The following is a 26,155-nucleotide window of genomic DNA, read 5'->3' as shown; positions in this document are numbered from 1 at the left end:
AGTAATCGTAGTCACGTTTGATATTTTTTCTTTTGTTAATAAAAAAGAACATTAAACATAGAATTTCTAAAGGCACAACTTCAAAGTTGTGTTAATTACACAATTCACTTAATTAAAGTTTTGGAGGTTCCTATAATTGTTTGTTTAAGGAGGCAGTTACTTCTGACTGTGATTATGAACATCAAAGGCATATAACGTGTTTCAGGTATAGGTGTTAATTACTAATTACATTATATTTTTAGGATAACTACTCAAAATAAAATTTTATTGATAAAAAAACATCAGCAATTGTGGTGAGCAATAGTCCTATTTCTAATTTTATTGGTGAGCAATTGTCCGTACTCTGAGAAAGTCATTAAATAAAACATTCCATCCTTTCAAATGGAGCCTTTGTGCTATGATAATCACTTAAAATATGGGTGCTGCTATATATTCTAAACTAAAAAGGTATTTTTTATTTATTTTTTGCCTATTGATTTGCTCTCCCCCCCCCCCCCCCCCCCCCCCCCCCCCCCCAAATCACCACCACCCCCTGTCACTATAAGTATGGCCCAGTGGAAATTTAATTTATTGAAACAATTCCAGAGGTGGCTGATTATTTTTGTTCCTACAATGTACGCTGTGGGGTTTAACTGTCTATATCGTAAGTAAACCTTAACAGTTAAATCTTTAAAAAACCCAAATGTGGCTCAATTTCATGGTTATTGACAAACATGTGCGTTTTGTCGTTTTCTCCTTATTGATAGCACGTGATGGAGCCCAAGGAATTTACCAGCAGAATTGTGTGGCAGTACAATGTATATCTGTTAGATAATAATCTGCTTATAACATCTTTGTTCAACTGGTTGTAATAACATTTTTACTGTCATTACCAGGTGATATGTGCACAATGGTTTTGCCACAAGTTTGTTTATTGGTACATGACTGCAAAAAAAACCCAACCAAGGTCACTGTAGTTACAGAACTTAGTTGGATGTTGTTTTATGGATTAAGTTACAGTATTATGAATTGACATGCAGAAGCTTTTGTATAAACCAATTTTGCAGAATTACAGTTTATGTAGGAGTTGTATGTTCTAAGGCATATATAAAACAAACACTAAGTACAGATAATACGGTTAATGGCCTCAGTGATGTAATAGTTAAGGCATAAGGCCTGTTAGATACTGGGTTCGCACCCCAGTACTGGCTCTCACTCCGAGCAAATTTAACAACTCTATGGGTACAACCAGGGTTCGAAACTCGCCCAAATATATGGTGGCCCAAAAAATAATAATGCATGTTGGCAAATTATGGTAAGCGAACCATGAGCAAGATTTTAATGTGGAATACAGATATTAACAGTGGCTCATATGTTATAGCTCTAAAGAAGATAATATTATTTGGGCGACTAACGCCATTATTTTTTAATATTTAAGTCGCCCAAGCAGGACATTGGTCATATTTGGTGACCTGGCCACAGGCCGTTTCGAGCCCTGACAACACCTACTACTCTCTCTCTCCAACTTGGTTAAACCACTAACCCACTGTCCTGGACAGAAAGCCCAGATGGCTGAGGTGTATGCATCCAGAAAAACGTGCTTGAACCGTAATTGATTATAAGCACGGGGGAAAAAGTGTAAATGAAATGTCACAAAGCCCAGATCCAGTGGCTGGTGATTTCAGAAGCTGGACTCGTGGAGGCTGTATGTTAACCGTACTGATCAAAAAGGACTCCAACCTGATGGTAACAGACTATTCTTACCTTGTTAAGCCATAACAAATTTGTACATGTAAATATAGCTGGTAGGAAATGGGTTCGCATCCCAATACCGGCTCCTACCCAGTGCAAGTTTTAATAACTCTGTGAGTACATGTACACACTTAGGTGTTTGGCTCATACACCGACTTCTCTCGCACTAGTACTAGTACTAGTAGCTAGCCACTAACCCACTGTCCTGGACAGACAGCCCATAATACTAGTAGCTGACAGGCTACAAATTTAGCATGGTTCTGTGCTGTGAACTCGAGATTTTGGGAGCGATATTGAGATGGAATCCCAAAATGTCTATACATGTATTAAATATTTTTAAAAGATTTTGGCAGCATCCTGAACCAAAATCCTCAAATTCAATGCCTGGCTGAGATGTGTGCCCTGAGTAGTGCGCTTGAACCGTAATTGGACATATCAGCACTAAAATAAGTTAAAGTGAATGAGTTAGTTTTGTTTATTAACACCACTAGAGCACATTGATTTATTAATTATTGACTATTGGATGTCAAACATTTGATAATATTGACACTTAGTCTTAGAGGGGAAACCTGCTACATTTTTCCATTAGAACCAAATGATCTTTTATATGCACCATCCCATAAACAGGGTAGCACATACATGTAAGTACAACAGCATTTGACGTACCATTCGTGTTGCACTGGCTGGAATGAGAAATGACCCAATGGGCCTACGGACAGAGATCATTCCTAGACTGACTGTGTATCAAATCAAATCAAATCATTTATTTATATATGAATCATATAAATATAGCATGGTATACATTGGACAACATACATAATTAGAATATAAAATGGTAAGATCAGACACATAGTAATAATAATGATGACAATGATTATATACCTGTAATAGTTATACATGTACACGTAAATGTGTGCAGTGTCACTGAGTGTGTATACGTGTTAATTCAAGTTGGTGTTGTAGTAGAGGGTCTGGTAAGTTCATTTTGCCTATGGTTGAACATTTCATAACAGTTACTTGTTCTGGGCTGTCGAGAAGAAAAACACATTTTTCCAGTTCAGACAGAAATGTGAACATATTTGACCGACTTTATAGTATAGTATGTTTCTTAAATGCATATTTATTGGACACCGAGTCAAAAAATGAATCTCATCTTCTGGTTCTTTTTGGCACAGCCGGCATATACGGTCATTTCTATGGATATTCCTATAACGTCCTACCTCCATTTCCAGTCTGTGAGCACATAAACATAGTTTTATGAGAGCTTGTCTAAAATTGGTATTTTTTTTTTATATTTCAAGTAATTTGCCATTTCATATTTGTTTTTAATATGTTTAAATATTTGCAGCTTTTCAGAGTTCTGTAGCTTAATTTTAAAGTGTTCGTAATATCTGTCATCAAGGATTTTGTTTGCGTAGCTAGATTTTGATTTTGGGTGAATTTTAGCGTTAGTTAATAGACTTTTGTCAATGTTGTTACTATCAAGCATATCTTGTAAATAAGCATGCCAGCCTATGTTGTGTTGTGTTTGTAGCTCTTTGCTACAGGATACTGCATCATACAATATAGATCTGGATTCTTCTACATTTTCTAGGTACATAAAATATTTACAAATATTTGTATGTATGCTATTTATAAGTGGGTAGCGCCCCAGTTCACTCCTGCAGGCAATATTAACACTGTTTCGTGGGACTTGAAGATTAATTTTACAGAATTTTATGTGTAATTTTTCAAAGGGTTCAGACTCTAATATGTCAAAGAATTTGTATTGGTTGTGTTTCTTTAGTTTGCCATGCAGTTCCGTGCCCCATACTTCCGAGTTATAAAGTAGAATAGGTTTAATTAGTGTATCAAACAGTTGATTATATATATATATATGTGGGGGTGGATTGACACCAGAGAAAGCTTGGTGTAATCTGAAGAGTGCTTTTGATCCCTTATTACTGAGTACAGTTTTAGTCTCGGTAAAGTTTCCAGCGGAGTTTATAGTGCAACCCAGATACGTGTATGCATTTGTTTGAGAAATTGTATTGTTATCTAGGTAGAGTTTAGTAGTTGTGTGGCTTTTCCCTTTTTGTATGATCATAACATTTTATTTTGAATGGTTTATATTTAGGTGCCATAGTTTACAGAAGTCATCAAGACTATTAAGACATTCCTGAAGGCCTTGTGGGGTTTCCAACAGGAGGAGGAGGTCATCTGCCCATAACAAATGGGATATTTTTTCTTTTTGTAGTGTAACAGGTGCACATATAGTTGATTGAAAATTTAGATCATCTATGAAAATGTTAAACATGGCAGGGCTGAGTGTATCACCTTGGTTTACCCCTATATTTAAGGAAAATGTATTTGTAATGTTATTTGCGAACCTAATTGCGACTTCAGTTTTGTCGTAGATTGATTTAACAATGTTGTAGAATTGCCCGCCAATCCCTAGATGTAAAATTTTAAGAAGAAGTCCTTCTCTCCACGCAGTATCAAATGCTTTTTGAAAATCAATAAAACATATGTAGAGTCGTTTGTGTAATTTGGTTACATATTTGTTTATTAGGGTTTTAAGAATAAATATGTTGTCCGCTGTTCTTCTACTTTTCCTAAAGCCAGACTGGTTATCTGATAATAGTTTTTTATTTTCTAAATGATTGACTAGGCGGTTATTCAGTATCATGGAGAAAAGTTTTCCTAGACAGCTTGTTATAGTTATTCCTCGGTAATTTGTCGGGTCCATTTTGCATCCTTTTTTGTGAATTGGAGTTATATATCCTTTAGTCCAATAGTTTGGAAATATGCCAGTTTTGTACACTGCATTAAACAATTTAACCAGAGAAGAAAGTAATACTGGTTTTCCGAATTTTATCATTTCATTAGATATTAGATCAAGCCCGCCAGATTTGTTATTTTTTAGGCATGTAATAGCTATTAAGACTTCTTGGGTTGTAATATGGCTGTCACGGTCAGGGAATATTGTTTGTTAATTTTCCCGTTTACGGAGTTTTTCTTTGAGTAATTGTGATTTTTCATCCGTGTGAGAATTGGTGTCATTGTTTAAGGATTGGAAGTGATTTGTCATACATTTTACAAGTTCATTAGGGAGATCGATGTCATCTTTGTTTTTGTTAATAATGTTTGTAGACCAGTATTCTTTTGGGTTATTATTTTGTATGTCCTCCATTTTGTTATATAATTTTTCTTTTAGGTCCCTTTCTACCTGTTTGTTGGCTTTATGTATTCTTTTTCTTTGTACTCATTAATCTTGTTCGTAGGTTAGCATTAAATGGGTCTGTTTTTAGTTGCCTAGCTAGGTCCCTGAATTGTGTTTGGAGTCTAGTAGTTGTGATTTTATGTTTTTTTCTTTTGGGTCCTTTTAGAATGATTAATCTTTTTTGTTGGTGACATTCTAGACGCTGCAGTTAGCACAATATCATTTAATGAGCTAACAGCTTGGTTAATGTTATGGACAGATATTTCAGTATCCATAAAGTTTTGTATTTTGCTAAGCGAGTCAGGTCTTTGATCTTGTTCTTGTTGATACTTTGATTTTATGTTTGTGTTGCATTGGATGCAGTATCGGCTCTTCTGTTAGTATTGGCATTTGTTTGCATTTCATAATCACAGATAGTGGGCAGTGGATGGAATGAGGAGACATAGCCTGTTAGGCTAGTGCTTTACCACTGGGCTACATCCCACTCCCAATACATGTTAATGCAAATTTACTGGTTATTTGAGATATTATATTTATAACAGTTTTCCAAATGTGGAGATTTCACTGCACCAATTACTGTCTCAGGTTGCTTCCAATGTTATCTTCATTGTAAAGCTTTCAGTGAGCAAGTGCATTCTCGTGGTGGCACACCTTAATGTTATGAATGGTCTGTGTACTTTAGGCAGCCGGGTAACTCAGGCTTTGAGTTAGGTCCAGGTCATTCATTGACAAATACATGTAATTCACTCTGGTACATGTACAAGGACATGTATAAACATGTTTATAGGTACAGCTTTAAACCTTGATGAATTTACTACTACTACTACTACCACTATTGCTATTGCTGCTGCAACTTTAGCCAGATACGTGTACAGTGCTATAAATCCAAGTATAGTAGCAACATAAAACTCACAATAGCAAAGTCATATCACAAACTAAAAAGAATAAGCTTATGTTGTAGGATCAGCTGAAAAAATAGTCAGGAAAAATTTTGACGCTAATGTGCATGCTAACTTATTGTTTGTTATATTTATGCTTCAATCAGTAGCATGTATAACCATTGTTGTGTGTTTGGTTAATCACCGACAACGATCGCACAGTGTTTTTTCGGAACAGTCTGTTGTACGTATCTTTAAATTTAGCGTCATAAAATATTAGTGTCCTGTATGGCTTCGCTAAAATTACATGCTAGTTAAAAAAAAATTATTTACAGTACATGTTAAAATAGATGAAATTGGGGGGGGGGGGGTGCATTTTGTTGTGAGTATAGGCATTTGAAATACAGATTCTGAGGCAAACTGTATATTACTATTATTAGCTGACACCAACTACCTTTGCCTTGGTATATGTTTTTGCTAATTGAGTCAATTTTCTGAATTGCAAGAGCTGAGTGGGAAAACCATCAGAATTTTCACTTTTCACGAATACTAGTACTCATCTGGCCAGGTGGACTGATAGTGTCGTAACCCGATACAGGCCTGAGAACCGAATTGATGGCGTTGCTGGTCTGTCTCACTGGAACAGGCTCATAACCTTTGTGTGCAGTCAGTATCAAGTGGGGAAATTATCTTCTTTTATCTCCACAATGATCCTTGACATTTTTTCTGCAGTCTTTGCCTTCAGCTGGATCAATTAGATTTTTATCACCCAGGCGGTAGACAAGTGTGTGTACAAGGAGAAGTGGAGTAAAGTAGCAAAAGTGATACAACCACATGAAAGATATTATTGTTTCTTATAGACTGGTATTTGTAAGAAATATTATTCAAAAATAAACATTACACGTTTGTATCGAATTTAAAGGTCCTGTTTTTTTTTCTTTCTTAAAAGCATTGTAAATATATGTAGTTTACATGTTTATATTGATAAGTGGTTGTTTAGACTGTGGTTTTACATAATTGTATGAATAATATTTTCATATACAATGTACTTACCTTTCCCAATAGCTGATTTGTATTTTTGTGCTGGAGTGTCGTCAAACCATTCATTCATTCATTCATTCATTCATATTGATCAGTGGAACCATTCTCTGATTGGGTTTTTCTCATCCCAACCAGTGCCCCAGTACTAGTATATCAAATGCTATGGTGTGTGCTATCTAACCTGTGGTTATTTCGACTGTTGGTTGAGAGAAGAAAAGTATACCTGATACTACTACATAGGCTACTCCTAATGATCAGGCAGAAGGGATCTTTTATATGCACTTTACCATAGACCTGACCGTACATACCACAGCCTTTAATGAACCAGTCATGAAGCACAGGTTGGGATGGGGGAAAAGCCATCATGGGGGATTAGTCGAGTGTCCTACCCCCCACCCACCCCACCCCCCACTGACTGACAAATTGTATAATATAATTCCTCAGCATCTGGTCATAATTAATACTGATGAGTACCTGTACAGATTTACTACAGGTGCATGTATGTTACAATAACCAATAGCCAGCTATCACACCAAGTCTTGTAAAATGTATGCTACAGTAACCAATAGCCAGCTATCACACCATGTCGTATGTGTGGTACAATAACCATTAACCAGCTATCACATAGTCTTGTACAATGTATGCTACAATAACCAATAGCTAGCTAACATGGTATTGTATGTGTGCTACAATAACCAATAGCCAGCTATCAGTATCACACAGTCTTGTACAATGTGTGCTACAATAACCATAGCTAGCTATCACATGGTATTGGTATGTGTGCTACAATAACCAATAGCCAGCTATCAGTATCACACAGTCTTGTACAATGTATGCTACAATAACCAATAGCTAGCTATCACACGGTATTGTATGTGTGCTACAATAACCAATAGCCAGCTATCACACAGTCTTGTACAATGTATGCTACAATATCCAATAGCCAGCTATCACACCATGTTGTGTGTGTTGTACAATAACCATTAACCAGCTATCACACAGTCTTGTACAAGTATGCTACAATAACCAATAGCCAGCTGTCACACAAAGTCTTGTACAATGTATGCTACAATAACCAATAGCCAGCTGTCACACAAAGTCTTGTACAATGTATGCTACAATAACCAATAGCCAGCGATCACACCAAGTCCTGTACAATGTATGCTACAATAACCAATAGCCAGCTGCCACACAGTCTTGTACAATGTATGCTACAGTAACCAATAGCCAGCTATCACACCATGTCGTATATGTGTGGTACAATAACCAGTACCAGCTAACCAATGTAGCACAGTAACCAATAGTCAGCTATCACACCATGTTGTATGCGTGGTACAATAACCATTAACCAGCTATCACACCAAGTCTTATACAGTGTATGCTATAATAACCAATAGCCAGCGATCATACCATGTTGTGTGTATGCTATAATAACCAATAGCCAGCTATCACACCATGTTGTATGTGTGGTACAATAACCATTAACCAGCTATCACACCAAGTCTTGTACAATGGATGCTATAATAACCAATAGCCAGCAATCACACCATGTTGTGTGTGTGCTACAATAACCATTAACCAGCTATCACACCAAGTCGTATAGATTTTCTATTAGGAATCAAAGCTTAATGATAATGTTGATGAATAGTGAAGTCTTAATTTACATAGTATCATGTGATCGGTGATGATAACCCCAGAGGTATTAACTACAAATGACATGTAAGTGATAGATAGAGAAATCTTGTTTCTAATTTACATCATCATGCATGCTTGTGAAAATAAGCCAACAACCAATGAATTTCATTGACTGTTATATCTTCCATGTCTGCTATATTTTAAAGGCGCTTGATATGCAACCTCCTGGGTGGGATGTACTTAGTAATAAAATGCTTGCCTGATTTAGGTGGGCCCGTTGGGCTATTTTCATTCCAGAAAACCTAATAGGGTATATTTAACAAGGCCTCGGCACATTCCAAACTATTGCTGTTTGGTGTCTAATAACAGGTGGAGAGGAAATGCAGACATGGGACCCTGGCAAAAACAACAACTTGGTACCAGTCATGGGGCACTTGTTAGGACACGGAAAATCAAAAGGCAGTTTATTCTATGACCCATCGTACCTCCCTCCCAAATTAGCCACATATAAATATTAAGAATCAGTTGTAACTGACTTAGTAAACTCAATTTATATAATTTAATTCATTAATTATTATTTAGGGGCGGGACGTAGCCCAGTGGTAAAGCGCTTATCTGATGTGTGGCCCATGTAGTGGTGACAGCGGGTTTCCTCTCAAAATCTGTGTGGTCGGAGTCCGTCCTTAACCATATGTCTGACGCCATATAATCGTAAATAAAAATGTGTTGAGTGCGTCATTAAATAAACCTTTTTTTTTTTTTTTTTTATCCCCATTGGTGGGCCCTTTGCACTATTTTTTTGTTCCAGCCAGTGCACCATGACTGGTATATCAAAAGCCATGATCTATGTACTATTTTGTCTATGGGATGGTACATATTAAAGATCCCTTTTTACTAATACAATTTTTTTTAGCTGATTTTCTCTAAGAAGTTACTACGACTATCTCAAAATGACCAAATATTTTACATCCAGTTGCTGATGACTAATAAATCAATGTGCCCCTGTGGTGTCTTAAAAAAAACTATTAAATTTAAAAATTTTTTATTATTATTATTATATATTCTTTTTGCAGGTCAAACAGAGGCTTTTGTCACATTAGCTACGAATGATACATATGCTTTGGGATGTCTGGTACTTGCAAACTCATTGCGGCATGTTCATACAACACGCCGTATCGTCATCATGGTCACAAGCGGGGTTTCCGAGTCAACAAGGTAGGTTTTGTTTTTATTACATACCCTCAAATTATTCTCTGGCAGAAAGTCTGCCATTTAATTTTTGTGTTGTCCATTAAGTCTTGTATTTCCATTCTCTTTTGTGTGTTTTCCTTATGTTCATTCTGAATTGTGTATTTTGTCTCGCCTTTAACAAGTAAAAGTGTGAGGTATGGGTATTACTTTTGCGACGGCGTTAAGTTTAACGTTAACATTTTGCGTTTAGATCAGTTTCTCACAAAACTAAGTTCTATGTCAATGAAACTTGGTTTATAGTTGCACCTATAAATGTTGATCACAGTGCACTGAAAATGAAAAAGTTTATGGCATGCGATCTCGACATTTAATTCTGCGGCATTCTGGTTATTCTGTGTTGTGTATTTTCATTCTGTATTGTATAGAAACCAGCTGAGTCGCATGTTTGATGAAATCGTGGAGGTTGATGTGCTGGACAGCAGGGATGCAGTCAATCTACAATTACTGGGTCGACCCGACCTCAGCGTTACATTTACCAAACTGCACTGCTGGCGCCTCACGCAATTCAACAAGTGTGTCTTCATGGATGCAGATACGATGGTATGTCATGCTAGGATCACCCACGCACACACCCCACACACACACCTCCCCTTCTTACATAGAACATTTTCGGAGAGCACAAATTGATTACTTTGCAATAAAGTTTTTAATTACTTTTATTTAAAACTTTTATCAGTGTATGCTCGAAAATGTATACCCATATTTTGTTGCATTATTTAACTGACAATATTTTCAAGTTTGGTTACATGGTTAATATTAAAATACAGGTCTCCTGAAATAATCAATTCTGTGACGTGAAAAGGTGTTGAGCCAAAAACCGTTTAGATGTGCATAACCATTTTGTTTAAAGTGAAATGAAAAATAAAAGATATGGACAGTGTTAACTAGTTTATACCGGGAATCTATCTGTTTTCATTGTTGTAACATCATGTGACTATTAGTAGTCTATAGAGTTGGTTTGCCAAACCATTTAAAACTATTTATTTACAGGAGCATAGGCTAGGGGTGTGTGGGGATTTGTGGGGTGGGGTTTGGACACACACCCCCACTGAGACTAAAAAAATGTTTACAGTGCAATATCAGTCCATTCATAAAGGTTTTCAGGTAACATGTAGACAAAGGGTCCGCTAGCTTTACCCTCCAGATCCGAGCGGGACGTAGCCCAGTGGTAAAGTGTTCGCTTGATGCGCGGTCGGTTTGGGGTCGATCCCCATCAGTGGGCCCATTGGGCTATTTCTCGCTCCAGCCAGTGCACCACGACTGGTACATCAATGGCCGTGGTATATGCTTTCCTGTCTATGGGATGGTACATATAAAAGATCCCTTGCTGCTAATCGAAAAGAGTAGCCCATGAAGTGGCGACAGCGGGTTTCTTCCCTCAATATCTGTGTGGTCCTTAGCCATATGTTCGATGCTATATAACTGTAAATAAAATGTGTTGAGTGCGTTGTTAAATAAAACATTTCCTTCCTTCCTTCACCCTCCAGGTCCGGACAATGCTATGCCCCTGATTTAGGACATGTACAGAAATTGACTAAGTTGTACAAATAATGTTTTCATGTATATAATATATATATATATATATATATGAACAGAAGGAAATGGTTAAAACAAGTTCATCTGTATGCAGAATTTTCAGGTAGCTACTGAGCGTTGTCGACAGTTGTTTGTGATGGATTTTTTAGTAAGTTAATTTAATGAAAATGTTTCTTACACGTGTTCTGTTTCCATTGTAAATTGCCTTGGTTTACGTACATCTTGTTACCATTAGGGTTGGAGATGGAGAACATGTGTTTTCTTCCATTAATACTTATCAGTGTAAGTTCAGGAAACGGTAAACCTAAGTAAAAGCTAAATATTTGTAGTTGTTCTGCTGGGTCAATTTGAGGAAGGTTTGCATTGACCAGTGTCACATTGTTTAACATAAGGACAGCCTTTAAGACACAGACGCTAGTTTTTAAACACTACAGCATATTTTTCACTAATAGAGCTGTTTATGATCACTGAAATCAAACATTACTTATATTTTATTGTTTAGATTATCCATTTCCATAGAACCGAAGTGTTTCTAGTCATCCTGTTTTTAATATCACAAAATGCATTTTTCATATTTTTAGAAATACACATGTGACTGAGAAGTACATGTAGCAGTTTGTGATTCGAGTTCTAGTCTATTTTTAAAGGATATTTTCCGGTTTTAACATCATAGACTCTTGTTTCACTCTTTTGTAACTTTAACCATGTGTGTTACAGGTTTGTAGATTAACTAAACTGAGTGTCTGCGCCTTTAACAAATATTGTTTGGTCATAAAGAAAATCACCTTAATAAACAGTTTATTCAACCATTCACTCATCTTACCTTTCTGTTTTCAGTATGTTATTTAAAAATAATAATAACCCAGACACATATTTTTTCTTTATTTTCTTTCACCATTTGTCCCTACAGATATAAAATTTGGCAAAAAAATACAAAATGACCTCTAACTAACCTGGGGGCGAGATGTAACTCAGTACTAAAGTGCTCGTCTGATGCATGGTCAGTCTGGGATCAATCCAAGTCAGTCGGCCCATTGGGCTATTTCTCATTCCAGCAAGTGCACCATGACTGGTATATCAAAGGCTGTGGTATGTGGTATCCTGTCTGTAGGATAGTGCATATAAAAGATCCCTTGCTATTAATGTAAAAATCAAATCCACACATTTACGTAAATATAGCTTCCATCTCAAATACATGTCATTGTGCAAATATCTCGAGCAGTGAAAGTTTCAGTAAAATAATTAATATAAAGAAGCTTACCTGATGATTAATTAATCAGTGTCAGGCCTTTGGATTTCACGATAAAAATCATTTCCGGTACTGTGTCGGTAGCGTGTTGGTAATATCACAGAACCGAAATTTCGTTTCACATGATTATTATATCGACTATCGACTACGACAATTCAAGGGAAATAATATAAACCGTTTCCGATGAGTTCCCATGATCTCAAAATAATTTCATGTAATAATTTATATTTTGTTACAAAATAACTGGGTTTCTACAATTTTTCAAGTTTAATAGATGATTTGTCAAAATGTTTTGCTGATCCAGAGCTAGCCCTGTATGTGCTATATTGGTGTCATTGTACAAAAACAAAGTTTGGTCTTTCAGGTTATTCAGAATGTGGATGAATTGTTTGATAGAGAAGAACTCTCGGCGTCTCCAGATGCAGGGTGGCCCGACTGCTTCAACTCTGGTGTCTTCGTCTTCAGACCAAATGAGGAGACATATAGGTCCTTAATCCAGTTCGCAATGACAATTGGCACTTTCGATGGTGAGTTAATGGTCATTCAGGGATTTATGCAGGCTGTCTGTGAATCCGAACATTTATGCAGGCGCCTTCCCAAAAGAATGTGGCACTGAAAATTCCCAATTTCTAAGCTAATAATTCCCAATATATCTATTTAACTATGTCTCTTCTGATAAATTAATTTAACAGTGGTGTATTGTATCATTCAGTGGCCTAAACAAATTTCTCAAGTATGATAGTCACGTTAATTTTCCCAAACCCATCAGACATGGGATCCTAGCTAAAAATCCTGGTTAAATCTGTGTTAGTCATTCTCGTTTAAAGTACTGTGTGTATGCAGGAGTGCACAAATGGAAAAAAGAGCCCCAACAACAGACAAATTTCCGCATAATTCTTTTGGTGTCACACACAATAATATAACCTATTTAACAGTAATATTCTAATAATTAAGCTATGTTTGACAAACTTGTTTCACAGAAACCCTGTTTACGTAATGTCATTGGAATTTGCCCCATCCACAGGGAAGAAGGGCCAGATATATTAGAAAATTAAAAATAAATAAATTGTCCGCCAGACTAGTGGTTATATTTTTCAGCTGATGCATCAGAAGTTATTAACACTGGCAAAATGCAGAAATAAAAATAAGCATTTTTATGTTTACATGTCCCAGCATTATGTATTCTTTGGCTTCAACAAGTGATGAATTTTTATTAAATTAAAAATTATTTTATGTATTTGATGCCACTTTGTTTCAACAACTGTTTAAAAAACATTTGCAGTAGTTTGTATTCTATTTTTATTATCCAGATACCATTGTCAGAAATGTAGTAGTCTGTATTTGAATCAATATTGAACTTAGTGGGCTATTTTTTCAATAAATACTTTTCTGCTAACACTAGTAAATATTTTAGCTGTGATCAAAATGAAATGTTAGTTTAAATACTCTGTTTTTTTTGTAATTCACAGGTGGTGACCAAGGCTTGTTAAATCTGTATTTCCATGAATGGGCGACAAAAGACATCAATAAGCATCTTCCATTTACTTACAATGTAGTATCGCAAGCTTTCTATAGTTACCTTCCTGCATTTACTCAGTAAGTGTTTGACCACTTGTACAGTTTTTACCACCAAATCAAGTTCCATAGATAACAGTAGTAATACGTGTGGTTGATGCTGCTGTATGCAATATTTCATTCAACAGAGATACATACTCAACAAAATTAATTAGAGGACCAGTAGATAGTTTCAACAGTTTACAATACAGTGAAACTCCTCTAAATCAGACACCCTTGGGACCAAGTAAAATGTCTGGTTTTAAGAGGTATCTGGTTTAGAGAGGTTCTCTTCTGAACAGATATTTAAAAGGGGCTGCACAGGGAATTCTGGTTTACAGAGGGTCTGGTTTTGAGAGATTTCATTGTATATGCTAAAACATTTTTAATTCAGCTTCTTCCTTTGTAAGACGTGGCATATTATTAAACTTATTGATTTAAACAACAATTTAGAGCAAACAAAATGACAAGCATCATTGCAAACTAACATGAAAGGACTCCTAGTTATACGTGCATTTTGTTTTAAATGCAGGAAAAATCCACTGTGTGCAAGATCTTTTCATGTGTCATGGGGCATTTTACTGAAATAATGTTTAGCAGTCGCCTGTGATCAAAACATGCTGAAATATTAATTCACTAGCAAAGAATTTTTATTACTTATTCCCATTGTCCCTTCTGGGGCATAGGCCATAGACAACAGCTCTCTCCTGTATGTCTACTAGTCCCTAATTAATTTTGTTAAGTATTAATACTACGACCTCCTTACTCTTATAGTAAGTCAAAGAAAATGGGCAGTCGTTGATTACTTGTATTCTGTACACAAAAAGTGGAAGAACATAATTATAGCAGTTTACTTCATGAATGTAGTGCCTACAAGTATGGCAAGCCTCTGTGTTCGGAAATGACAACTATCCATTGTACCTCTGACCATAATTCTGGGAGTGTAATTAAAAATAAAGAAAGAATTTCATTTTTCGTTTTAGTGTGAGGTGAGCTAGAGGAACCTGTACTGGTTATACCGGTAATAGTGCACATCATGACATTAGATTTTTGATAATTTTCTTCACATTTTGTCTTTACCAACCTTAATAAAAATAAATGATTTGCTGTGACTTGAAAGAGTATTATTAACTCATTTATTTGTAAGCACTAGTTGAATAGAATATAACATAATATAATGTCAGACACCATCGACCGATCTGTGTTATCAATCGTGCTGGCATATAATAATAAAAATAACACTTGCTATTCAGCTGATTTCTAAAAAGGCAACAGCAAACAGAAAATTGTTTACAACTTCCCACATCTGTTTTCTTCTTTGTATAGATTCCGTGACAATATAAAAATTGTGCACTTCATCGGTGCAGTCAAGCCCTGGCATCATCCGTACGACATGAAAACAGGCAACGTGATGCCTCTTTCGGGGAGCGGGCATAGCCAGGAGTTTCTGCAAATGTGGTGGAGTATCTTCATGGAATGTGTCCAACCATCTCTCGACCCAGCATTGGTAAGAGGGGGAGGGGATTTCCACTATAAATTTATAAAATGAACATCATGTTCATCATAGTCAATACATGGATTGTCATTTCGGAGGATAGTATATAACAGCAGGGGTTTAAAGTGGCCGAAATTTCTACTGGACAGTTGGTCCGGTTAGCTACAAATTATGCTTGACTGAATCAAAACCTGTCTGACCAAACATGATCATAAAAATATAAACGTAAAATAATTGCTGGTGTGACGGGATGGCAGGCAAAAATATATCCAGGCTGTGGCGAAAACCGGTGGAAACAGCAGTATTTCAACCTACGCTGCAATGTTAACCGGTGAAAAACAGTTGAAACATCAGTTTTTTTTACCTCCGAACAGGGATATGATTTGTCAGCTTTTTATCCAATTTCAGCTTCTTTTTTTCGGTTGTAAAAGTAGACTGGATTTCATCAGAAGTGCTGAAAAATTACCTTTATTTTGGTATACTACCCATCTAGTGTAGAGGTTTCATCTTTTGGAAGATCATTTCAGCTTTCATTTTAAAATGGTTATCACATACCTTTCATATAATGAGTCAGGGTAATATAAATTTATTGCATAGTTACAGCATGTACAAACTGTCAAATGAAGTTTCATGGAAAATTGCCAATTGTCTCTCAACCGAACACTGGTAAGATTACATGTATGTGTTATGTTTATTCATATAGACGTCATAAAAAAAAAAGACATTGACATGGACATATGGGCCCGTGCTTATAAAACTTGAGTCCAGACTCCCCATCTTTAATGATGTCACACACATACAATTTGTATGGTGTTGTCATGACATAACTGTCTCAGATTCTATTGAAAGTTTAGACTTTTAAAAGTTTTCTAAGCACCAGGCAAGGTGGCATAGTGTATAAATGTCCACATTATGAACATCAGGCCTGGTACTTATAAAACTTTTAAAGTCTAGACACGAGACTAATAGAGTCTGAGATGTGAATGTCATGGCAACGCCATACAAATGCGTGTGATGCGTGTGATGTCATTAGACCCTACAAAAGTTTATAAGCACAGGCCCAGATTCGAAATAGTCTCAAATTTCATGGAAAGCATCTAGTCATCACTTGTTCCAACATCATTTTAAAATGTATATTCTATACCAACCTCGTGCTAATAACATGCAACATTATAAAAAATAAATAAAGCTATTACATATACATGTAACACATAGCTTTTGCAATTCATTGCTGAATGTCGATGCAAATTGCAAGGACTAATATAAATGTAAACATTCCACAGTATGTACAGTATGTATACTGTATTCAGCATTCAGCTGTGTCTCGAGGTAAGAGGGTATTTCACTTTCAATTTTATTCATTACCATTACAAGGACTGGCATGTAGGTAACATGATGCATATAATAAGAAAAGATGATTAAAATGTATTTATGTAAACATTCCATGTTAGAAACAGTATATGCAAAATAATATCAAAATAAGTTTCATGGAAAGCACCCAGCCAACTCTTGCTCGTTTATTTCATTTCATTTCAACATATTTCCCTGCTTATATCCAATTATGGTTCAAGCATGCTGTCCTGAGCACACACCTCAGCTATCTGGGCTGTCTGTCCAGGACGGTGGGTTTGTTGTTAATTGTTAGTGGTTAGTGAGAAAGAAGAGGGTGTAGTGGTACTACACCTACCAATTGAGTCGTTAAAACTCACTCTGGGTGAGAGCCGGTACTGGGCTATGAACCCTGTACCTACCAGCCTTATGTCTGATGATTTAACCACGACATCACCGAGTCCAGTAGCCAACTCTTGATGCAACAGTGGCAAGAATAGGTAACTCTTGTTTAAGTTTATTGATGTGTACATAATTATAATGAAAGACTTTCCATGTCTACGATGGTATACAACATAAGATGATAAGATAATATAAAGTAATTAAAAAAAGAGGAAAATTTGTTGTATATAAATATTTCACAATAGGAACAGTATGTGTAAAATGTCAAACTAGGTTTCAAACCATCAGTACCAGAACGGCTATGAAAGTTGTTAATTCATTCATTGCATTTGGCATGAATAACTACATTTGTGGTTTACTTTACTTAGAAGACTAGAGCCACAAACACATCGATGAGTGTTTCAGAATAACCTGCACAAATTATTGAGACGTCAGTTATCTGGAAACCCCAGTTTACAAAAACAAAATGTCCATTTGATGGATTTTTATGTTAATGTCCGCAACGAAATAGATCAGTAGTGCTGCCGAATAGATGGTTATGAGTTTGAAATCTTTGAAAATGGACACTTCAGTTTTAAAGGAAAGGAATATTTGTTTGACTGCTCCAGCACATTTTTGACATCCAATAACTAGTGGTGTTGTTAAACAAAACATACATTTCATTTCCGGCACATTGTAAACAATGACTATTTGGTGTTTAACATAATATTATGTTTATTTTAACACTTGGTCTAGAGAATATGAGAAATCTGCTGTTATCATGCAGACTACTACAGAAAGGCATTACGGGATTATTCATAATGCACTTTCCCATAAACAGGAAGCAATACACCATGGACTATATGTCAGAATTACCAAATGTTTAGCATCCAATAGCCGATGATTAATTAATCAATGTTCTCTAGTGGTGTCCTTGAACAAAACAAATAACCTTTCAATACACCATGGACTATATGTCAGAATTAACAAATGTTTAGCATCCAATAGCCGATGATTAATTAATCAATGTTCTCTAGTGGTGTCATTAAACAAAACCAATAAACTTTCAATACACCATGGCTTTTGATATAGACAGTCATAGGGCACTAGCTAGGACAGAAAAAACCAGTGAGGCAAATGGATCTTACATCCGATCACGTCTCAAGCTAGCACAATTTTAGCACTGTGCTACAATCTGTCCCAGTTTATAGCGTTGAAACTGAAGTCTAAAGTGGTAATTTCGACACTTGGTTCAGAATTAGGAGACTAGCCACCATAAATTGCCTTTTGATATCGAAAGGAAACAATCTTGACCATAGATGAAGTCAAAATTGTTTTGTTTAATGACACCTCTAGGGCACATTGATTTATTAATAATTGGCTACTGGATGTAAAACATTTGTTAATTTAGTCTTCAGAGGAAACCTGCTACATTTTCCCATAGGAGCAGGTGTGTGCTTCTTCCACTTTTTAGTGGAATTCCGCTTTAAATTTTTTTTATTTTATCCTAAAATAAATCTGTGAAAATGTTTTCATAAAAAACATCCCATTTCCATTTATTTTCAGGTTTTTTTTATTATTGCACTTCCACTAAACCATTTTCTTAATGGCTGTTCACATACCTGTAGACAGTGTACCGCGATATAAGACTGATGACCAGTCAAAGAAATTGTTGCGCTTTTGTATGATAGAACATTTTCAGCTTTTTTTAAGAATACCAAATCACATGCCTGTAGATTACATATCACAGCATTTGATTCACGAGGTAGTGGTTGGAATGGGGAAAAGTAAATATATGGCACCTCTGGCAAGTATTGTACCACAGAACACAACTGATATATAAAAGATGGTATGTGATGTCCTGTCAGGAGAAAATGCATATAAAATACCTTACTATTAATGGAAAAATGTAGTGAGTTTACACTGAAGACTGTTAGATTACTAAATGTTTGATATCCAACAGCCAATGAATAATAAATTGATGTGGTCTAGAAGCGTCATTAAAACTAAACAAATTTTAACTTTTACTAATGTCTATATTGCAATAAAATTATATATATTTATATATATATATATATATATATATATATATATATATATATATATATATATATATATCCTGTGAATGGCAGCCTAAACCATGCATGTACAAAAAAAAATGTCTTTCATCTTTAATAATTTAACTGGATCTGTCATTTTTATTGCATGCTTCAGAAGAATTTGGTAAGATTGATTCATATTTGTTGGTCTTTTTCTTGTTAATAGTATCATAACATTTATTTAAGGATTGCTATGCTTTGCACATTATAACATGCAACTTATAGATATTGCTTTTCATATTGAAGGAGATCTAGCGTTATTTACCATTTTACGTGGACAAATGAATTGACGTTTAACTTCATAATGAACAAAGTAAAAATTCATACTAAAAAAATGTCACTAAGTTTTAAAGCCATACCAACTCCAAACAAAAAAAATTGAAAAAGAAATCTAGTATAAATGTATGTGTTTCTTTACAAAGTACCATTAAATTAAACATATTAAATCTCACTAACAATAATGCAGTACAAACAGACTAAAGGTAGAACTGCACATGCTTTAGTAAACTAGTCTGGGAGTGGCCGTCCTCTTTGTGGCAATGCAAGAGGGATGGAATAAACTTTGTGGTGATTCAAGAGGGGTGAAATTCCCAGAAAATTATTTCCTCAGGAGTGGCTGTTCTCCTAGATAGAGATCCATGGAATCATCCACAATTTTGCCAAATGCCCATTCCACTCTGCTTTGTGCAGAGATCTGGCCTTGATCATGTATTATGGGTGTGTCATTCATATTACCTTGGATGTTCCATCAATTGCCTTAAAACTTGTATCGCACAAAAAAGAGTTAACCTATGCAGTTTGATGGTAATTTGTAAAGAATTTTTGTTTTAATTTACACTGCACTTTTACCCCAATAAAATATTATTTGAGACGGTATGGGTTTCAACTAAATAAATTAATATGTTTTTGTATGAATTTTATCTTTATTCATTATGTTGGCGCTGTCAAAATATAGGACATGTTCTATGTCTTCTGCTGCCAGATCTGTAGTTCGCACCAACATAAACGTGTGTTTTGTCACATTCGATTCAGTATCTGTGTGTTTCTTTTTTAACTAGTACCATACTCGGCAGACACTAAAATCGATGGTCGCCCAACGGACTACCTTTCTAAAATTCTTAGTCACCTGTAGCCAATAAATGTTGCCACGGGTGATGGGGAAAATGCTAATTTTCAATCCTGACTGGCCAAGCAGACTTTCTGCCAGAAAATAATATGAGGGTATGTAATAAAAACGAAACAGATCCTAAGTGTTCCTATAAGGTGGTTATGGGTTTGTAATGTTTTGAAATTGGACACTGCATATCATGTGCTTTGACAAGTTCTTGTTCTATTATTTTTCTAAAAATTATAAAAATATATTCATTAATTTGCAACATTTTAAAGTAAGTAATTTTACCCTCCTTACCTAGGCACCTTTTTTCTTCTTTTTTTTAAATACATACGTGAAACTTCTGTATAGATTGCATGTCGCAGCTAGTATTTTCTTCAGCTTTCAAGAAACAATTTTGAATATTGCATTATGGGAAGGTAATATTGCACAATGGTAAGGCAGGCAGTTAGTACAAGTAGTATAGATTTTAGTATAGATGGTGAAGGTACAATGTCATGTAGGTGTGCTACACATTACTGGTGGTATATGGCAACACTTTAACATTAGGGATGTACCTGTGGTACAATATTTAAACAGTGTGGGCCGAATTTATGAAGCCTGTTTTTCTTAAAGCAGATATTTAAGCATTGCATTGTATGTATGTAGTTGAACGCTAGGGATGTAGTTTAACATTGGGGATGGTTTCAGTAAACACCTGTGGTATAATATTTAAGTAGTATGGGCCGAATTTACAAAGCCTGTTTTTCTTAAAAGCAGGTATTTAAGCATTGTAACTGTAAGTGCATGTAGTTACACGCTTGTAAGACATAAACAGACTTTGTAAATTCGACTGTTTTCTTCTTAGAGGTTTAAGTTACATATAGAATGATTCAGTTATAATAAAGGTAAACTTCGGTTTAGTTAAGAAAGGTTTTTCTGTATCCAGCTGTTGATGCCATCTCTCTCCAGTGAAGCATTTTAGTACCAAGTTTATTTATGTTCTTTATTTCTCGCCTATTTATGCATTATGTTTGCATCACAGCATGTAGGCTTACATTACATACATGTACATGCTCACGTGGTAGACCGTTTTTCTTTCAGAAATCATTTGACTTTTTACTCTAGATAGCTTTTTAGTGCAGTTAATTTTAACATTTAAGCAGGCAAATTCACTGAGAAGATCATACCTTACGTTTAAGGGGAGTTGTCACTCTGGCTCCCTTTCACTCCCTTGATACTAGTTCAAGTAATGTTTAGCTCCCCTTAGCATGTAAATTATTTTTTAAAATTTAAAAGAAATTAGTACTACAAAAGGATTAAATATCAATTCTCGGTATGTTAATATTTTAAATGGCTCCCCATAATCTAAGTTAGGGGAGCAATTAAAAACTCCTCTCAATTTGTTTCATGGCAAGGTCTGGAAAACTCCAAAGAAATTAGTCAATATTTTTTGGTTGTTTAAACCACTTGAAATGTGTTGACAATGACTTAAAACTAGTGTCTATCTGACCAGAAAACTTGCACATTAAAGGTGACGCCACATGATAGGAGTTCTTTGTATGAGAATAGCCGATTGTGACAAGACAACATCACAATTTCTTTGATTGCTATGCAATTGGTATTCTTGTATGAGGCACTCGTATCATTTGGTGTCACCTTAAAGGGACAGTCCTGAGTTTGCTGCCATTTTTAAGATGTTATTGACTAACAGGGACTTTTTAACAACTGTAATTACATATAAATTTTTAGTAAGTACGAAATTATTTGAAGACAAAATCCAGTTTGGGCTTCTTACAAATATTTAGACCAGAAACACATTGAATATACAGACACTGATATTCTAAACAAGAAAATATATTCAATGCATATTTTTTAGACATTAAAAGATTTTATTAGTCGAAAACATCTTACAATGCAGGAAACTCAGGGCAGTCCCTTTAAGTTGCTTAGGACAGGACTGGTTGAAAACTGTCTCATCTCAAATATGTCCGTCTCTCAATGTGTGGTCTGCTTTGTATTTTCAATCACTGCTCAAAAATAAATAAATTGAAATTTGGTTGTAGGTTGGGTTTTTTTTTTTGGGGGGGGGGGGGGGGGGTTCCAACCCAAAAAAGGGTAAATTTTAATGGCAGTTTGTGCAATAAATAGGAAGCAAAAACAAGATATGTGAAGTTCTATATATATTTATAATATGCATGTTAATTCTACCCCAGACCAAACATTCATATAGAACAAGTTTTTAAAATATGGTCATATACATGCTCCAAGGGAAGCACTGTTAAGTTCTACCCCTGAATAAAACATTAAAATTGTGGTATAATATATAAGCTTCAAATATTGTCTTGTATATATTTTAAAAATAAGTTGAAAGGATTTGTTGAACAATTATTTTGACAGTTTGGGAATTTTCAAGCATAGTTACAGATGAGAATTTTTAGCTGTGTTGAAACAACAAAACAAAGAAGCTATTTTCCACATTTTTAGTGATGAGAAATATGAGTTATAAGAAGACTACATGAAGAACATCACCAATTCATCAATTACTGTGAATAACACGTTTTATTTAATATTGATTTACTTGCATCAAGCTATCCTTGGATATCATTGGCTTCGATATAACGGTAAGTTTATCCGCTATCTTAATAGTTGGATCAGTGGTTTTATTGTGTTTTATTTGTGAAATATTGTATTGATACCTGGTTGTATGGACAGCAAGCAGCTGAAAGATAGAGATGATATGAGAGGATGTCCCTTACACTACTCCCCACTTCTCTAGGCATCGAAATGTTCAGTTTCCTTCGAATGGTCAAAATAAATTTGGGAAGAAAAAGTTTTCATTGATTTTATTCGAAAGGATTGATTGATTGTTTTGAAAAATATATTATTATTTTTAAAAGTTTATATAGAATAATTAAAAATAAAAATAGAATGTATGCTAAAATCTAAAAATTAAATATTTACATTTGATTGAAAAATGTATGCCTAGAGTTGAAATCGCTTAAATTGATGGGTTAATTGCCCTACGCCAACTTTATTTTAAGGCCTTATGTTAGTTAACACATGAAGAAGTGTTTTGTACACATTGTGGAAGTTAAAATATAGAAATGTATAGGGCCTACTGTGTATGTCCCATAATATTGAGGGTTTAACCGTTAAATGCTGACCATTGTTACATCTTCTTGAGCCCCACACAGGATTCGCAAACCACTGGAAACACCTTGTTTTAATCCAAATTTATACTGATGTTTCTCCAAGGCCGTGGTATGTGTTATCCTGTCTGTGGGATGGTGGTATAAATTTTTTAATACACACATACACGTACCTCTGGGAAGTAACAGTTGGGGAGATAATCTCTAGTCTACTTTCCTGTCTGTGGGATGGTGGTATAAAAATTTTAACTCACACATACACGTACCTCTGGGAAGTAACAGTTGGGGAGATAATCTCTAGTCTACTTTCCTGTCTGTGGGATGGTGGTATAATTTTTTTAACTCACACATACACGTACCTCTGGGAGGTAACAGTTGGGGAGATAATCTCTAGTCTACTTTCCTGTCTGTGGGATGGTGGTATAATTTTTTTAACTCGCACATACACGTACCTCTGGGAAGTAACAGTTGGGGAGATAATCTCTAGTCTACTTTCCTGTCTGTGGGATGGTGGTATAATTTTTTTAACTCGCACATACACGTACCTCTGGGAAGTAACAGTTGGGGAGATAATCTCTAGTCTACTTTCCTGTCTGTGGGATGGTGGTATAATTTTTTTAACACACACATACACGTACCTCTGGGAAGTAACAGTTGGGGAGATAATCTCTAGTCTACTTTCAGGGGAGGGGAGAGGGCAGGATGTAGCCCGGTGGTAAAGGGCTCGCTTGATGCACAGCAAAAATTGCAAAAACCCAGTTATTTTCTAATAAAATAAAAATATATATATTACATAAAATTTATTTGCGAATTTGGCGAGTGCCATTAGTTTGCCTACCATCACACTATTATTAAAAATCATTAAAACCCTTTGAAACTATTTAAAATAAATGTTGCTAGTTGCAAGTGGCTATTGTTTAAAATATGTTGTAGCATTAAATATTCCTTTTATTCCCTTCCATTTGAACGCATATGCTTTATTGTACTGCCCATTGTACATATTACATGTATAATAATTTTACAAGGAGCTCCATTTATGTATATTATGTAACTGAAACTAGATATTTTCATAAGTCACAATATATTTCATATAAACCATCATTCTGTTTGCCTGTTGGTTAAACAAATTTAAAATCGCCAAACGGTTGTGGTGAAAATTAAAAGCTGCATATAGTTCTAGACTGTGATTTGGACATCAAAGTACTATCACTAAAAAATCGGTTACAGTTGTGACATTCAATATCAGACATGGACCTTTAAGAGACTGTAGTCTAGGCATGACGTCATAACCTTTGCACACGTCATTATGTATAACGCCATGTGGCTCGTACATGTTACATAAAGGGGTTCTTGACACCCCATCTTGTTTCTTGCTGTTTGTAATAGTTCATGGTGTCAGAAGAAACGAAAAATGGAGTGCCTAAACCCTCCATCTCCATTAGGACTTAATGGAAATATGTCGGATAACTGGCGAAGATTTAGGCAACAGTTTGATATTTATTTGGTGGCTAGCGGGACAGCTGAAAAAGAAGAAAAAGTCAAGGCCATGACACTGCTGCATGTTTTGGGTACGGATGCGCTGGACATCTACAATACTTTCGAATGGGATGAACATGAAGATAAAAACAAGTTAAGTAAGATTATTGAAAAATTTGAAAGTTATTGTAACCCAAGAAAGAATTTGACGTACGAAAGACATTTGTTCTTCACAAGAAATCAGAAAACAAGTGAAAATATTGATGGATACGTCACAGACTTGCGAAACAAAGCACGAACATGTGAGTTCGGACCACTTCATGATTCGTTAATCAAGGATTGTATTGTGTGTGGAATCACAAATGATCAAGTGCGAGGTAGGTTGTTACGGGAATATGACCTGACCTTGGAAAAATGTGTAACAATCTGTAGAGCAGCAGAAACAAGTAAAATGCAAATGAAAGATCTTACTGGGGAAAGTGAAGTGCACTCATTCAGAAAGAAAACATTGAAACATGTTGATTTCAAAGAAAAAAAATATAAATCTGAATTAAGATGTACCAGATGTTCCAAAACACATGAAAAAGGAAAATGTCCTGCATATGGAAGAAAATGTAGAAAATGTGGAAAGTCAAATCACTTTGAAATTGCTTGTAGAAGCAGGCCTAGGAATCGAAATAAAAACATGCATTCACACTTTGAAATTGTTAGTGAAAATGAATCTGATTCAGAAGATGGATTTTGCATTGATGCATTGTTCAAAAATCAAACAAGGAATGAAGATTGGAAAATTGAAGTTGAAATAAATGAAAACTTGGTGCAACTCAAACTTGACACAGGTGCACAGTGCAATGTGATTTCAAAAGACAAATCCTTGGGAGGAAGACGACTACACAAGTCACGTGTGAAATTAATTTCATACTCTGGACATACCGGTAAGTTACAACCAATGGGGAAAACTATCCTATCGGTTGGATACAAATCAGTTCTACACTCTTGAATTTTAAGTTGTTGATGCCGAAGGTTGTTCCAATATTGGGGTTACAAGCTTGTACT

The 26,155-nt window shown here is 35.4% G+C and overlaps 1 protein-coding gene across 5 annotated transcripts in view; it reads left to right on the top strand.

The window, feature by feature from the left end:
* LOC121372310 (glycogenin-1-like) overlaps window positions 1–26,155 on the top strand; it is a 56,633-nt gene that overhangs the window by 8,594 nt on the left and 21,884 nt on the right. For 2 of the 5 annotated variants that reach the window (XM_041498624.1, XM_041498608.1), the window contains exons 2-7: window positions 9,561–9,702; window positions 10,104–10,278; window positions 12,888–13,050; window positions 13,993–14,119; window positions 15,404–15,584; window positions 19,497–19,505. In XM_041498624.1, the coding sequence (XP_041354558.1) occupies window positions 9,561–9,702; window positions 10,104–10,278; window positions 12,888–13,050; window positions 13,993–14,119; window positions 15,404–15,584; window positions 19,497–19,505 (797 nt within the window). The remainder of the gene's footprint in view (window positions 1–9,560; window positions 9,703–10,103; window positions 10,279–12,887; window positions 13,051–13,992; window positions 14,120–15,403; window positions 15,585–19,496; window positions 19,506–26,155) is intronic. The other 3 variants (XM_041498640.1, XM_041498615.1, XM_041498631.1) reach the window with 2 other exon arrangements.

Source organism: Gigantopelta aegis, chromosome 1 (assembly GCF_016097555.1).
Source record: "Gigantopelta aegis isolate Gae_Host chromosome 1, Gae_host_genome, whole genome shotgun sequence".
NCBI classification, from domain to species: domain Eukaryota; kingdom Metazoa; phylum Mollusca; class Gastropoda; order Neomphalida; family Peltospiridae; genus Gigantopelta; species Gigantopelta aegis.
Note: the sequence above shows the minus strand (reverse complement) of the source record. Positions and strands in the feature narration are given on the sequence as shown.